Source organism: Dendrobium catenatum, unplaced genomic scaffold (genome assembly GCF_001605985.2).
Source record: "Dendrobium catenatum unplaced genomic scaffold, ASM160598v2 original_scaffold_155404, whole genome shotgun sequence".
Classification (NCBI taxonomy): Eukaryota; Viridiplantae; Streptophyta; class Magnoliopsida; order Asparagales; family Orchidaceae; genus Dendrobium; species Dendrobium catenatum.
Genome location: NW_021473832.1, coordinates 2,982 through 18,892, shown reverse-complemented (window position 1 = coordinate 18,892; position 15,911 = coordinate 2,982). Strand labels below are relative to the sequence as shown.

General features: G+C 38.7%; 1 protein-coding gene across 1 annotated transcript in view; it reads right to left on the bottom strand.

Moving 5' to 3' along the window:
- The window catches only part of LOC110110112 (phosphoglucomutase, chloroplastic), a gene marked incomplete at its 5' end in the record, with an annotated part of 25,978 nt that extends 10,947 nt beyond the window's left edge, over window positions 1-15,031 (bottom strand). The window contains 12 exon segments of the mRNA XM_028692266.1: window positions 352-493; window positions 2,506-2,621; window positions 2,730-2,804; window positions 2,903-3,021; window positions 4,068-4,135; window positions 4,214-4,278; window positions 4,370-4,448; window positions 4,839-4,891; window positions 5,221-5,343; window positions 14,520-14,588; window positions 14,818-14,886; window positions 14,980-15,031. Coding sequence (XP_028548099.1) covers window positions 352-493; window positions 2,506-2,621; window positions 2,730-2,804; window positions 2,903-3,021; window positions 4,068-4,135; window positions 4,214-4,278; window positions 4,370-4,448; window positions 4,839-4,891; window positions 5,221-5,343; window positions 14,520-14,588; window positions 14,818-14,886; window positions 14,980-15,031 — 1,030 coding nt within the window.
- Between the last annotated feature and the right edge of the window lie 880 nt (window positions 15,032-15,911).

The following is a 15,911-nucleotide window of genomic DNA, read 5'->3' as shown; positions in this document are numbered from 1 at the left end:
TATTTAACACTGCACCCGGGCGCCGGTGCAGCGGCCCTTGCACACTTGTCACTGTATTCAGGCCATACAACGCATCGCTTCCAGGGGACGCCCTAGCATTAACACAATTTCTTAAAGGATTCATGTCATTATTGTTCGACAAGTTTTACGCTGGCTGTCGACTACCTAACGCAACCCTCCACTTTTCTCATCCAGGACTTGGGACCTGGCAATAACAAATTTATACTTCAGTAAAGCGGTAAAATAGAGCAAGAGCAGTTCAAAATGAGATTTCTACATGTCAAACGTTTAGAACAGGGAACTGCTAAAAATAAGAGCATTTATCATCTGTAAGACTGACTAAATAAGTACCTCATAATCATATCTGGAAAAGAAGTTCCTGCCATAGGTTGCCCAATGCTCCCTAGCAACATCTGCTACTGATACCAACTTCTCGCCAACCTTCTTACCCTTATTTCGGTATGCAATGATAGAAAGCCAAGCCAAAACAGCCCTATATCCAGGAATTGTAGCAAAATAAATTCAACAAATAAACTCATAAAAGCTATCTGAATGTTTAAATACATTTGATATCCAATTATGCAACTAAACTTCAGATAAAGTGATCAAAACCTATCCTTTCAATAAAGGCACTTCTCCACAAAGTTTGTTAAGGCTGATGAAAGAATTGGACTTAAAACTATATTGAATAGTTGAACAATATATTGCTATTGAATATCAAGTGGTTTTTCCGAGTTAAAAATGGATGTGATGATCTGTGTATTAAATTAAACTTTGATTTCATTTGGTTTCACATTCCCTAACCATTGGTATAAAATATTAATGAGAAATATGTGGTCATGAGATATGAAATCAAGAAGTACAATAGTTCAAAGAGTTTAGGCTTTGAAAAAACAAAAGGCGTTGTGTTTATATTCAAAAGTGGCTTGCAAAAGCACTGATGAGACATTAAGAAATGCACAGATTAAAAAAGAAGATAAAATAGAAATGGACAAAAAAATCTTCTTAGTAATGCAATTGTGTTTGGACTATAAGATTTTCATAAAGATGTTCAAGGAAACAACCACAGAGCGATTGTGGCTCAAGCTAGTTATTATATACGAAAAAAAACCTCTCCAACAAATTTTATCAAAAGTAAAGATTGTATTTGTTTGCATGCATGAAGCTACACCCATAAAATCATGTTTTAATTATCTTAATTATGTCATCGAGAATTTAAAAAATATTGATGAGATTATTGATAATGAGGATCAACCTTTTTAATAATTTAGATATTTCATATTTATCTCCCTCTAATAAGTATTTTCATGCTATTTGAAAGAAATATAATTAGCATAGAGGATGTTAATAATTCAGTTCTTTCCAAAAAGGGTGGAAGTCTTAGTATGTGTGTTGGGGGTGGGGAAGGGGCCAAGGGGGTTTCCACTAACAAAAAGTCATGCGGGTATTTCACACTCCCTCCTTAGCCGAGTGAATAGATGACATGCATTCCAAGTTTTCTAATAATTTCTTAAACAATGCTCCTGATAAAACTTTAGTGAGAATATTAGCAAGTTTTTCATTGAGGTTTTATTCACAAGACAACAAAAATGAAAAGAAAGATGATAATAAAGCAATTAAGGCTCCATAACTGAGAACAATTTATGCTAATACGATGAATGCGATTATATAAAAATAGAGAAAAAGAAGGTAGTGCAACAAAAAAGTCCGCATATGACTATGGTAGTGCAATGATCAATGTGGCAATAATGAAAATACAAAAGAGAAAAAAGCCTAAAGCTCTGATACCATGATAATAATCAGATAGAATTGATTGATTGTTTTATTACAATATTTGTGTAGCATTTTATGCAATCATAGAAGAGCTTCTAATAAGAAAGATACAAAATCAAAGAATAATAATCGTAGAAAAATTACAAGTCCATTAATTAATGAGCAGGCAATAGGGGACACACAAATCAATGAGGTGGCACCTAAAGATGTGAGTATAGATCCCAGCTGGGAGAAATTGTACAAAAGTTTCACAATTATCGTTATGAAGCAGCATATTATTCTAACAAAACTCACCCTAAGATAGACAGCTATAATAATCAAAAAGCTTGTTCTAGCAGTACTTGAAAGCTGAATTGTAACTGCAGTATCACGGAAAAGTATGACAAGGGCAAGCAAATAACACAAGATATTTGCAGCGGATGCTAAGACTGCTTAGTCTCGAGATACTGATGTCCTTTCTGTCAAAAATGATGGTTTTTCAACTTTCTTGTTGATACTCCCTCTCTTTTTGAAGAAACTAAACGAAAACTTTTCATCCACTTCAATATAGCAGGCAGTTTATTCATTTGCGGTTGAAGCATTATAAATTTCTTGAAAGAAATCAGTTTTTGATTCTGTACTCCCTCTTAATCAACGAATTCAGACGCAAGGCCAAATAACCAAATAAAATTTTAAGGAAAAAATGGAACATTGTTTAGAATTTTCACATATGATGCAATTCTTAGATCTTACCATATCCCATCCTTCTCCCTGATGTGATCTGATCCTGTACCAAAGCTTTCTTCCCCACAAATAGACAACTTCTCAGTATCCATCAGGTTCCCAAAGAATTTCCAACCCGTAGGAACCTGTTCAGAAAAATGTTTAAGCAATGCTAATTAGAATAAATAATTTAATACATGTGTCTCATCATTCGTGCATTTCTATTCATCCAGCAATAAATAATATAGTAAAACCTCATAGAAGGGAAGCTTCAGTTTTGCAGCAACACGGTCAAGAGCTCCGCTGGTAGGCATAGACCTGGCAAGTCCCTGTGAAAAACATTTAAAATTAACAATTTAATAAGTTAACAGTATGAAAACAAAGGCACAAATTTTCATACTTAAAGAGATTATTTATATTTTAAAACCTTTGGACCATTCTGAAAGTAAGGAATTGCTGCTTTCGCATTAGCTGCAATAATAGCCACAGAGTCTGATGGAGTGACAAAAAAATTTCTCCCAAGAATCATGTTACGGTCACCATCACCTGACAAGAACAAATACTTCTGAGAGGCTTAGTTTAACAAAGCCAACAGAAAGTAGTAAGGTAGCATGCAGGGATTGGCATGCCAGATATACCAATGCTCATCCAGCAATAACATGACAAATGCAATAAGCACAACGAAAATGATACAACAACTTAATTCAAGCAAAATACAAGCTAAAATTAAAAACAAATGCTTCACTTTTAAAATTCAGTGAAAAATCAACTTTAATGAGACAGGGCTAATGGCTGGGACAGATAAATTATTCGGATGCAAACATTAATACTCCTTCACAAGGTTAAAGCGTCAGCAGGAAACTTTCACACATAATTGCTTTTCAATATTGTTCAACAATATTCAATAACAAAATTAAAAAAAAAAAAAAAATTCGTTACTGATCCTGTTACTGTCAGCAAAGCCTCTCATTTGGGCTAAAATCTGGGTGAATCCAAACCCTAAATTGGTCCAACTCAGACAAAGTAAAAGATGTTTGACCAGCTAAACAAGTAGTGTAGACTAAAGGACAGACAGAATTGTATTACGCAATGATGGATAGCCAGCCCTTAAGGTTTCCCAAAGTTCCAACCATGCAAGAAGCATCCAAACATTAGAAGGTCAATATCCAAGCATACAAAAAAAAATGTTGGTTTCTTCCAATATTTTAAGAAGACTCTAAGATAACTTCTATACCATACCAAGGATATTTTTGGCTAAAAAAACTTGCGTAACATCTAAAAGATTCCTCAAGTAAAGAATTCTCCCAATAGCTCGCTAAAGGATTCTCCTGTAAAGCTAGAATTCCATTGTGCATTCTATTTCCAAGCACCAATCCCAAATTCTGATAATATCAAAACCATTAATTCAAAGAACAAGGGCATCTGATTTCTATCTTTTCAAGAAATATGCCTTCCTGTTGTAAGGTCGGCTTATCTAGCATATTATCAAGTCCGATTGCAAACAACACTTATCAAAGAGAGAGGTTTTCAGACATAAACATGCAAATTAAAAGAATATCCAAATATTCTATTTTCAGAAGCCCCGTACATACCATCACTTGCAGCTCCTAAATCAGGTGCATTCTCACCATACATTATGCTAACTAGTTCCTTTGCATACCTGTTGCATTATAAATGAGGAAAATGACGCTATATTAAAAATGAAACTTAAAGAGATTATATTCTTCAAGTTCCTTACGTAAGGTTAGGGTCTGGATGGCCATGGCCAAAATCTTCCAAAGGTACTCCATTTGATATGCAATCCTGAAGTCAAAAAATTATTTTAGAGGCAATAACACCATGAAAAAACTGCTTATCAAAATGGAGTAGAAGCATAAGCAATCAAGCATCAAACCAAATTTGCGCCAAGCCGATCCACAAATATAGGTTTGGCATATGCACCAGTCACTGCATGCATAGCATCGAATACAAATCTACAAGATTAGGTACATTAGTTAGACCAACAATCGCTTATTTCTCCCCTTCAAGAGTTTATAGCTATCATCACAAAAAGCTTTTCCAGAAAACAAAATAGTTTCCAATGAACAAATCAAAAAGTTTTCAAGGAATACACAGGTATCTCATTACACTCAAAATGAGAAGAAGCAATCTCGGTAAAACAAAGCTATATGAACTAAAACAAAATCACCGCGGGTATAGATAGATCTAGTATTTTACATGAGGAAAAAAAAAAGTTATAACTAACAAACGGCCGTAAATTGAAATTTTCTAAGGTTATGGCAATTATGTCCAATACAAATTGTTGATTGTTGAAACATGGCTTTCTAGTGAATATATAGAATTCCCATATGAGAATAGCATACCTGAAATCTGGCCTAGAAAGAAGATCTTTCATAAGCTGAAAATCAAAAACATTCTGCAAAAGTAAAGGAAGAAACTTTCTAAGATACGATATAACGTTATGGCCCCTGACTACTTATATATGACTAATTTAATCTCTCAATTATATGAAATTAATCCAAGATGATCCCTTATGGATTAAATTGAGATCAATTTTAAATCACAATTTCTACAAGAGGAATCATTTAGGAACAATTTGATAAAGTTAAAAGACTAAATTGATGATATACGATACTCCATGACTAAATGGCCATATGCCAGTAGTTAGGGCACTATTTTGGAATTTAATATAGGTAATATAAAAACATTTCAAAGATCAAAAAGATTTCCCCGATGTTCTATCACCTCTAACAGGTCCAGATAGTCTGCCACCGGATCTATCACCTCAACGATGAAGTTACCATAGCTTGTAACTCCCAGGTAAGAGAAATCAACATCTGGTATATCCGCTACTTTTATTTCCGAAATCTGCAGAACAAATTCAAGTAAAAAAATTGCAAGAAGCTCAATTGCATATTAGGAAAACAATTAATGGATCAGAACCACAACGTTTAGCAAAGAATGGTTAAATATCTACACGAGGATAATATCCTCCGGATAAAATGGAAATGTGAAAATTCTGTAGCAGCTGATCTATAAAGACCAGGAACTCTCTATCATTCCAGCAAGAAACTGACTGATCATGCTTGTGAATATGAAAATGGCATTGAAGATGAATGCACTGAAATATAACATAAATTTTTCAAAACGTCATATGACAAAAATGTTTACCCAATAACTTATTAGGATAAGCCAAGAAATAAAAGATTTTAATTTGACATAAAATCTTATTTGAAAATCTATTAGGATCATTTTTTCCTTCGGATATTTTCAAGTGAAAATTAGATCACGATTTGAATTTGAAATTACTGACTAAAAAACTCCTATAAAAATGGGTGCATATGACCAGGACCATAAGGGTGCAATTTCCAAAGCAATGATCCATGTACATTCGAATATTATAGGTGAGAGCAGTTCAACAGAGAACTTTAGGTTTAGAAATCCAAAAATAGCGAAATATTTTTTCAGAGAGAGAAACCAAAGAAATCTAACTTTTATGATGAGAAAGTATCACTTGATGAATCAAAAGTACCATTGCACCAGAAATTTTGAGCCAACCCAATATAGGTATAAAGCAACGTTTAAAGTTGCGCAATAAAAGGCGCGCCTCAGCGCAATTTCGTCCATTTAAGCCTCAAAGCCTACGCAATAAGTTTAGTTTATGAGGCTTACGCCTCAAGTTTACTGGCGCGCCTCGCCTCATATATTTAAGGCGTCGCCTTTTTAAAAATTAACCTAATTTTTTTTCCAGTTCGGACCCCCAGTTGCCGACGTGGCGCGCCTAGTGAAATATCGACGTGGCATCAACACGAGCACGCTATCATTTTGAATGAGGGAGTCTCACATATCAGTGTTCGTTTGTATCATTTTCTCCAACTACAGAAGGATAAGATCAAGAGATTGATCAGAGAGATGCAGGAGGCACCAATTTTTCAGTCTAGTGCTATTAGTCCAATGCTTCAACAGCAGCTTCTTTCGTTCTACATTGAGAACAAGGTGGCACTTTGGGAGAGGAGTATTGATAGACCAGTCAATTTGGTTGGGAGGGAATTATGAGGTTTCCTAAATAAGAGGAAGTTGTTTAGGAAGGGTCATATAATCAAAGGGGATTAATTAGGAGATGTTTCCTAATTGAAGATGGCATATTTGGGAGATGATTTTGGGGGAAATTAATTAGAAAATGTTTCTTAATTGAAGAGGGAAGATTTGGTGGCTGATTAATTGGGAAATATGTCCTAATTAAAGATAGCAGATTTAGGGGCTGATTTGGAGGGAATTAATTAGGAAATATTTCCTAATTGAAGATGGCATATTTGGGGGCTGATTTGAGAGTTGATTTGGGAGGGAAATAATTAAGAAAATATGGCAGATTTGGGAGGGAATTGGGGGAGGGTGTTTGGGTATTTGTTGTTTATTGTTTGCTTTAAGTGGTTGAGTTACCCTAGGGTTAGGGGATGTTCTGCATGCATAATTTTGTGAGTGTTTGTTGTCCAATATTTTTTGAGGAATTCTAATAGCATCTAGAATTTGGGAGAAAAGGCCCTCCTCTCGAAAGAGGATATTATTGTATCTTGTTTGTTCGTATTTCTTTTCTTATCAATAAAAATCTATTGGGTTGCTAAAAATTACTGCTTGTTCGCTGATTTTTGGTGTTCAAGTCCTATCAGAATTATAAAATTTGATGTAAGCAGGAGATCAGAGAAACTATAGGGATTATCCTGATCATTCTGATACGCCTTAGGTTTCACAAATAGGCGTTTTTGCCCTAATTTCCCCTCCAAGAGAGCTGAACTTCTCCAACAACACCAAATTGACAAATAATCACAAAAAAAAAAGCCGGTAGAGTAAAGAACAAAATGAAGAACTTTTGGCATTATGCAAGGCCAAGAAGAAAACAAGATAAGTTTGTCAACTTCGAGAAGGACAGATATCTCCAAAAGAAAACCCTAAGAAAAGCAACAAAGAGGCAATACTAGAGGAAGAAAACTAGAAAGAGAATATACTTTTCATAGATACCCAAAAATTAAAACCTAGAGGGGCTCCATTCATACCACATTCAAAAAAGCCCCTCACCATCCCCAAAATAAACCCAACTCCACCTAATAAGTGAAAGGTCCCTCTTCCAGCCAAATCCACGCCCCCCAACCCCACCCTGGTTTTTCTCCGCCTGCTGAGACCCGCACGGTCTAGGCTCTGCACTGCAAACCGGGTCCAAAAAAACAATTACCGCCCTTCTAGAAGATCAACTTGTTCCTCAGGTTGAAGTCTGGAAACTGTCGCTGCTATGTTTCGTTACATGTCCCCCAAGTAGCCTCATGTGTCGGTAAGTCCTTCCACTCGATGAGAATCTGCCTTTCGCCTTGATCATTTCTTCCTCACTTCCTTCAACATTTAGTTAAATCTAGGTAAGAATCGACATATCTAATTCTGTGGAGGCCTGGGTTATAGTAGGATAAAGCCACAGTATGAAAAATTCCCCTATGCTTCTTCTTCAATAATGATGCGTGGAATACCAGGGTGGATGGAGAATGAGGAGGTAACTTGAGTGAGACGGTAGGCCACACATACCACTTTCCTTTCATCTCGAAAGGCCCAAGTATCGTGGAGAGAGCTTTCACTCCCTTTCTGCTAGCTTAAGTCTTCATGTTCTGTAAGGCGCTTAACTTTAAGTATCAACCCAATATCTCCAAAAACCTCAAATGTCACAGTCCTTGCTGTGAGGCATCCGCCGTTAGTCTTCATGATCTGTTGGGCCAACATCAATATTGTGTTCCCCAACTTCCCCAACCAAACACCCTATCCTTCTCAGTCCAAGTATTGATCCACTAGATATACGGGGTCCAGTCCCCTTCTGATAATTCACAACGTGGTGGATCTCTTCCATAAAGAATCTAAAAGGTGTGGAATTGAGATGCCAGTATGGGAAACAAGTGTTGTACCAATATTCTCATGGAAGCCATTTTGGGACCCACTGCTTTGTAGGCCTTTTCTATCCAACGAAGCATCTCAAGTAAGTCTCCACACCCGGTTTCACCACCTCGGACTGTCCGTCTGTTGTGGGTGGTATGTGTATCCGTTCAAGAATGTGCCTGCATCTTGAAGATCTCTTTCCAAAAATGAATCAAGAAGATTTGTCCCTTTATCCGAGACAATGAAGAAGTGGGGAACCCCATGCAAATTCCGAACCACCTAACTCTGATGAAAAGTAGATGCCACATAGGAGCTAAAAAAGGATGCCGTAGTGGAATGAAATGGCCCTATACTTGCTCAAGACGGTCAACTACCACCATTGATGTACGTAAATATCCTTCCTACTTGGGTAACCCTCAATGAAATCCATGTGACTTTCCTACCCAAATCTTGTTTGGAAGCACCAAGGGCTGCAGCAAACCACTAGGGGCACAGCTGATACTTGTTCCGTTGACAAATCATTCACATTGCTTACCATGTCTTCGAACATCTCCTCTTAACCCTGTTCCAAAAAATTCAGGCTAATTCACCCGACCAACCGAAATATGTTTTCTCCACCCCCGAATGTCCACAATTACATGCTATCGGGGTTCTCCCCGTAGAAGGAAGGGGACAAATGCTGAGTCACGGTGTAGTACCTAAACTCCTACCTAATCTGGTTATAATTAAACGAGAGTTTCTCTTAGGTGATACCCTTTAACCCTCCTTCTCCCTTCTGGATAGCCGCCCCGCGGATTCTCTTTAACTCTCGGCAATAAAGTTTGATTTATCTTCACCACTTTCACCAAAAACAACCAATTCAACCAAATACAGCACTGGCACAAAGGCATGTGCCATCAGCTGTGAAGACACTCTACACGTGGGAGCTCAAGGTAGCATCTGCCGCAAAACCTTAGTAGTATAGAGCTCGAAAAAAACCCAAAATCCACCAAGACAAAACTGGGGCTTATAAAGCTGAATCTCAAACGTCGATCAGGAGATTAAAATAAAAAAATCGTAAAGTGATCCCAAAGGAGCAATCTTGCTATGCCCACCCTGCATAAGTAATCCTCCGACCCACCAACCTCCTGCCTAGAAGTACTTGAGGCTCTCTGATTTCAGTTACCAACTATGAATTCGTGTGCCCCACATAGATCAGGCCCGCATTTTTGAATGGCCCAATACACAATGGCCATCAGTTCGCCGCTCATAAACAGACCTCAACCTCGCATACTAAGATTGATACAGATCCTGCTGAAGAAAGCAAAAAAATCGGCCTATGAATTCTGCATCTCGAGCACGCTCCAAATCCCAACTCCTGAAGCGTCACCAAGTTTCTCAAACCACAAATTGCTGGCGTTGAAAAACATCATGGAATGAGACTGCAACACATGGCAAGCAACTGTCAATCCGAACTTCCTCAGAGTCATTCATGCTTCCTACATGACAACTTCTCTCCCCAACCCTTGCGAAAGTATATCCTTCTTATAAAGATCTTGATCAGTCAAAGAAGGAAAACTGAAACAAATATGGAAACACAATATATAGCCCAAATAGACTAAATTCCCCATGTAGTAACCCAAGTAAAAGTTCCCAAAAAATCCACCAGATAGCCATTTAAGTGATTATTGGTGTAGGCACAATATTCACACGATCAGGCATCGATCTTGAGTGGATCAGCCAGCCACCCCACTCCCTGAAATGATTGTGTCCCAGACTTTCCACCTAACCTTAATAGAGACGAAAAAGAACCAACTTCTTCTGTGTTGGCATACATAAGCGATGCTCCAATAAGTCGGTGACCAGTACCACCCAGATGAGTGAAATAGGTGCCTGAACAGAGATTTGACTAATACACCCAAATGTATCATCAAAAAACCAACATAAACCAAGAACCTCCATACAAACGTAGGGCAGATGGAAGCCTAATTCATCAAGAGAGACGTGGAAGAGTAGAAAAACAGAGGAGACAGCAGTTAGTGAGCCCGAAAATGGCAAAAATGCACTTAAAGAACACTCATTAAATGACCCTCATGTGTTCGGAATAATGCCGTCTTATAAAAAACTGAACGTCTTAGTCTCTCATCCAATCTGGTGATAACCAGATTTACAGAGAATCCACACGGAAGAAGTATTGGTGGCAATACCCCCAAGCTCATCCACCAAAAGACCTAAAACTCCTACACACGAGAAATGAGAAAAATTTGTCCAAAACCCAACTCAGTTCTCTTTGTTAAGGGCCAAGAATAAAGTCAACACAAAAAATCGCACACACAAACTACCCGCGTCTTTACTTAACCATAATTAACAACGAAGTACAAGCTGAAAACAGGAAAAATGAGCCTCCCACCAACTCGGCTAAGGAACATCTTACCTAGACGCCATCCATCATCTCTGCTTACACCTCTCAATCATCCTCCAAATTAAAACCCTGAGCATAGAGATATATCTGTAAGGGTGCACGCTGATGGGTGCCCTAACACCCAGTACACTTCCCAACACAATAGTCACTCTGGCTCCCTCGGATCATGAAGTAGGAGGTAGCCCTGCAGGCAATTCTGAAACACACTGTAGAGTGTAGTGTAGAGATCTGGGACACACTCAAGTATGAAACTCTCGGCTCATCTTATCTACCATCCATGCCAACCTGCTGATCACTCTATCACATAGCCCCTCCCAAATCATCTCTCAAAAGTTCGTGAAGATGGAAACTTCAAGGCTCACTCAGTGTCATCATAGCTTACAACTAGAGGCTTCTCCTTATAGTGATCTACTCTCCTGCACTCCCCACTTCCCAATAACTGCACATGTTAAAATAAAATTCTTCCAAATTCACCTTCATCTCCCCCAAAGGACATGGAGCCACTGACATCACCAAAGATATCACGTCAAGTAAGAACTATAACACCAAAATCCAAAAATAGATAGGAAAGTCGTTGACAAACTGTCTTCCGTTCCTTAGGCAATGTTACAAGCTCACTCCTTACAACTGTCCGCTACAGCGCTCCCCTTCCTTTCCCACCCGTGTCCCAAAATGGACTACAGCACCCTCTCCCATGTGTCACTGGTAGCACAACAAACCCCCACCCTCATCAACTAATACTCACAAGAACAATGAAAGTTTGGATGGCCCAAAACTATCAACTACAAGAACCAATCACCTAAATGATAACCCTGCAATCTCCCCTTACCAGAAACATTACAATAGTGAGTGTAAGATGTCCAGACCTAAGCCATTTGAGTTGAGTCAAGAAACCCTCACCACCATAGACCAATATGAGGCGCTGGCAATCCTCCTCTTCCTCCTCCTCCTCCAGTTGACCAACCCTGTAATAATCTTCCCTCCTCCTCAGAATCCCAACCCCACTAATTACATGTAAGTGAACTTCTCCTTTACACATATGCCCGGGTGTAAACTTCTCATACAATCAAGTAGACAAAGGCCCTTGCCCCTTTTCTTATTTCAGCTACTTGAATCAGTTTAAATTCTGAAAACCCTCCTTAAGGTTACCTGCAGTAGTAGAGCGTTTCTCACTTGAATTTATCTCACCTAGACAGAAGGAAAGGATGGTATCACGAACCAAATTTGGGCCTCACATCATGAGTGGTGATCGTAAGTGGGTAGACACCCACTGATACCTCCTCAGGTACAAAGGACATCCACCTTCAGTTTGCCTCCTACAAGCTGATCCGCAGATCTCCTGATCTTCACTCCAATCCCTGTGGAGCAACGACCTGAATGGCTAGCTCTTGATGTGGGGCTTCAAAAACCTAATCAATAAAAATTCCCTCCAAAAAGTCCATCTGAATCCCTCGAAATCTCCTGCCTGACAGAATAAGTTCAAAGTGCTGCATCAACAAATAAATATTCTGCCAAACTGTGCCCTCCGCACTAGACGACCACCAACCCTGCTAAAATTAAATGTGTACCCGCCCTAGGAACAACCCACCCTGAAACTCTGATGCACCAAGTAGTAGAAGGGTCTTTGTAATCTACCTCCCAATAACCAAATAAACGTAAGTTGTAACTCCCTTAATCAAGCCATTAGATAACCAGGCAATGCCGATTCCCTTCCAAACATACCGGAATCGACATGCAACTTCTTCCTCTTATGTGACAACCATTCACCATGCAAAAATAGCGCTACCACCCTGTATAAATCCATCGTACAGCCATCTTCCCCTTCAAAAAAATAATGAATCTTCAACCACTTCCTCATGCGACGTTCTGTCAGCTCGGTGAGAAAGATTCTCTCCATATCTTCTCCAATGGATCAACTCCACTGAAAGTAAACCACCTCCCTACCCCTTGTGGTTCTTCCCTCCTCTCCACGGGTAAAGTGATTTTATGACAACCCACCTCGAATGTGTGGTGCTACTTGGCTCATCCATAGCCCAATAGACTACATAGTCTTCCCTAATCTTGCCTCCCTGCTCCCACGTGGCACATTTCCTTTCAAACAGGAAAACCCCCCCATTGATTCGGCCACCCTTCACGTGTGCCAGTGGGGGGCCACCGAGGCCAATGATAATGCACGGCCACCTGACCACCAGTCATATCCCCAAGCCACACAAATACTCCAGAAACCCTTCTCACTACTTCCCCTTGGCCATTGCCACACTTGCATGCCATCTTCACTCTGATTACTTACCATATCCCTTAGATTGGAAATTTAGGGGTTAGAGAGTATTTGGTCGTCACCCGGAGAAATTTCCCTTTTTCCTTAGGGTTTGATGGACAACTATGATGCTTCTAAGCAATTTCCAGGATAACTCGTCTTTCCTTCCCCCAAATCTTCCATCTAGGTATGAAAATATTTCCTCATCGACAACTAGAGTTAATCATCACCACCTCACCCCTCTTTCAAATTAGGCACCATCTCATCACCATCCAAAATTCCACTTTCTTTGACGGCAAATTGCACGATCTAAGGATCAAAGCTACTGATTACCAACTTGATTACGAACACTTAGAGTTTACAACAATTGATGCAGGTTTAAGCAACCTAATTTCCCCTCCAAGGAGAGATGAACTTCTCTTCCACCAACACCAAATGAGAATATCACAATAAAAAAAAGGTAGAGTAAGCACATTCGGAAAACTTATGACATTAGCAAGCCAAGAAGAAAACAAGATAATTTGTCCACTTCGAGAAGGACAAGATACTACAAAGGAAAACCCTAGAAAAGCACAAAGAGAAGACATGAGGAAAGAAAAACTAGAAAAGAAACCTATACTTTTCACTAATCCCCCAAAAAACTAACCCCTAGAGGCTCCTTACTACCCATATCAAAAAAAAACCCCTACCCATCCCCCAAATTACCCCACTTAAGAATGGAAAAGTCCCTGCTTCCAGCACAATCACCGACCCCCCCCCCCCCCCACCCCACCCCCCCCAACCCCCACCCCCCACCCCAACCCCCACCCCCCCTTGGTTTTCTCCGCCTGTAGACCCGCACGGGTCCAAGCTCTGCCTGCAAACCGGGTCCAACACATTCACCGTATGAGCATCAATTTACCTAAGAGTTTAATGGATTCAATAAGTTGAGTCATTTATCAATTTCTAGGTTTAGATGTGGAGATGATAATATATTGAAGGAACAGTTTATGAGAACAGCAAAGCATCTACGACATCCAAACGATTCGGGATCCTTCTTCACCATGGTTTCTATTTATATTATGTGTGTCTTTAATTCAAATATAGCTAAATATTTTGCTACAGCATCGAACTGCATTATCTTTGGCCAAAAATTTGTCCTACCCTGCACTTCCAAATTAATAAGTTGCTCTTATCATACTACAGGTATGCCTTCTATTTGTTTTAACATATTTAATCCATTTCAATTTGCTTTGCCTATTATTAATAAAAAGAGTCCCCCCATCCCCTAATCCGATCAGTTTATACATAATTCCTAGCTGTCAACATGCATTCTTTAAATTTTCTCGTCTCATCCCTATCTATTTTCTTCGAACTCATCCTCTACTGAGAATAACAACACTATTCAATCTTCTTCTTTTTTTTTTCCTTAAGACAAAGTTACTTCAGTAGAAAATGAAATATAATATTGAAATTCATAGACCTCGAGTAACTCACAGAAAGTGTGTTCCCAAAAATTTTGTCCGTGATAGACTCTGGCGCAGGTTGTCCGCTGCTGTAATTAAACTGATAAAAATGAAAGTATTAGCAAGAGTTGAAAATATGAAAGAAGCAAACGGCATGGGAATCCACATAGATATTTGAAGAGCAGTAGTTTTTATGTATTCAAAAAGTAAAATGTTCGAAGATGGATGCAAAGCTGAAAAGTTTCTGTTATCGAAATCCTTTGGATTGAAAGTTGAGAGCCTCTTTTAGAGAGAGAAACAAAAAAGTTTAGTAGCATGGAGCAAATCACCTTTATACCCCAATCATAGTCTGGCCCACCAGGATTGTGGCTTGCGCTCATTATGAAACCGCCATTAGCCTGTCAGGGCGTTAAATTAAGACCCAAAAAAATCAACGATTTCCATAGCAGTATCAAGAATGCATGGAGAGATCCAGAAATTCTATATGCTACCTTATGTTTTCGAATCACAGCAGAAACAGCTGGGGTTGACAGAATTGCATCCCTATCAGTTTAATATTAAAACGTTAGCTTTTCTTTTCAATTTAGGAAACAACCATAACTGTCCCGATGAGAAATGCAACCTTTAATTTATTGCATAATCATGCAGTACAGAATTAGAGGATGTAAATCCCAGCTAGAACACAAACTACCTCATGAAAGCTTTTAAGTATGGAAACGTCCAATGAACCTAACCAGAGATATCATTTTTAACAATGGCAAAAATGCAATTAGAAGTGAATATTTGAATGGGTATGCTAGTAGAACACATGTTATGGTCATGATGGAAAGTTAAATAGTAAGAATAAATAGAAACTAAACTAAGATAAAATATTTTTGGATGGGAAAGGATATATTACACAAAAAGTTATGTTCGGGGAACCAAACCAATATTTTCAGTCTTACATAAGGTAATGGGAGGTCTACATGATAAATAATTTTGCAGAGATTGTGACATAAAGGATACTCTTACACACGACGACCTTCAAGTAAAAATATCACAACTTGAAAACCTTTACATTTCTCCGTGCATAAAAGGGATAGGAAAACATCTTTAGCTGACTTGCAATGCATTTGCTAAAATCATACATATAACACTAAAGGACGTGTGATAAGTGAAAAAAGTTAGAAATTTATGAGCTACTTCCCTGGCCATCATCCACTTGAACTAAGCCACTCAGGCCAGCAATGCTCCCTGTTTTAAGACTGTGCATGAGAATATAGCAACATTCCCATTTCATATACAGCGCCAGTGATGTTACCACAAGATACCTTTTAAAATTTATTCGCATTCCCATCCCTGTTTCTATATAGATACAGAATGGTGTTCTCAATTCTGCTAAGATAATTTTTTTGGTTTCCAGAATTTTGTTTGGTTATATAGA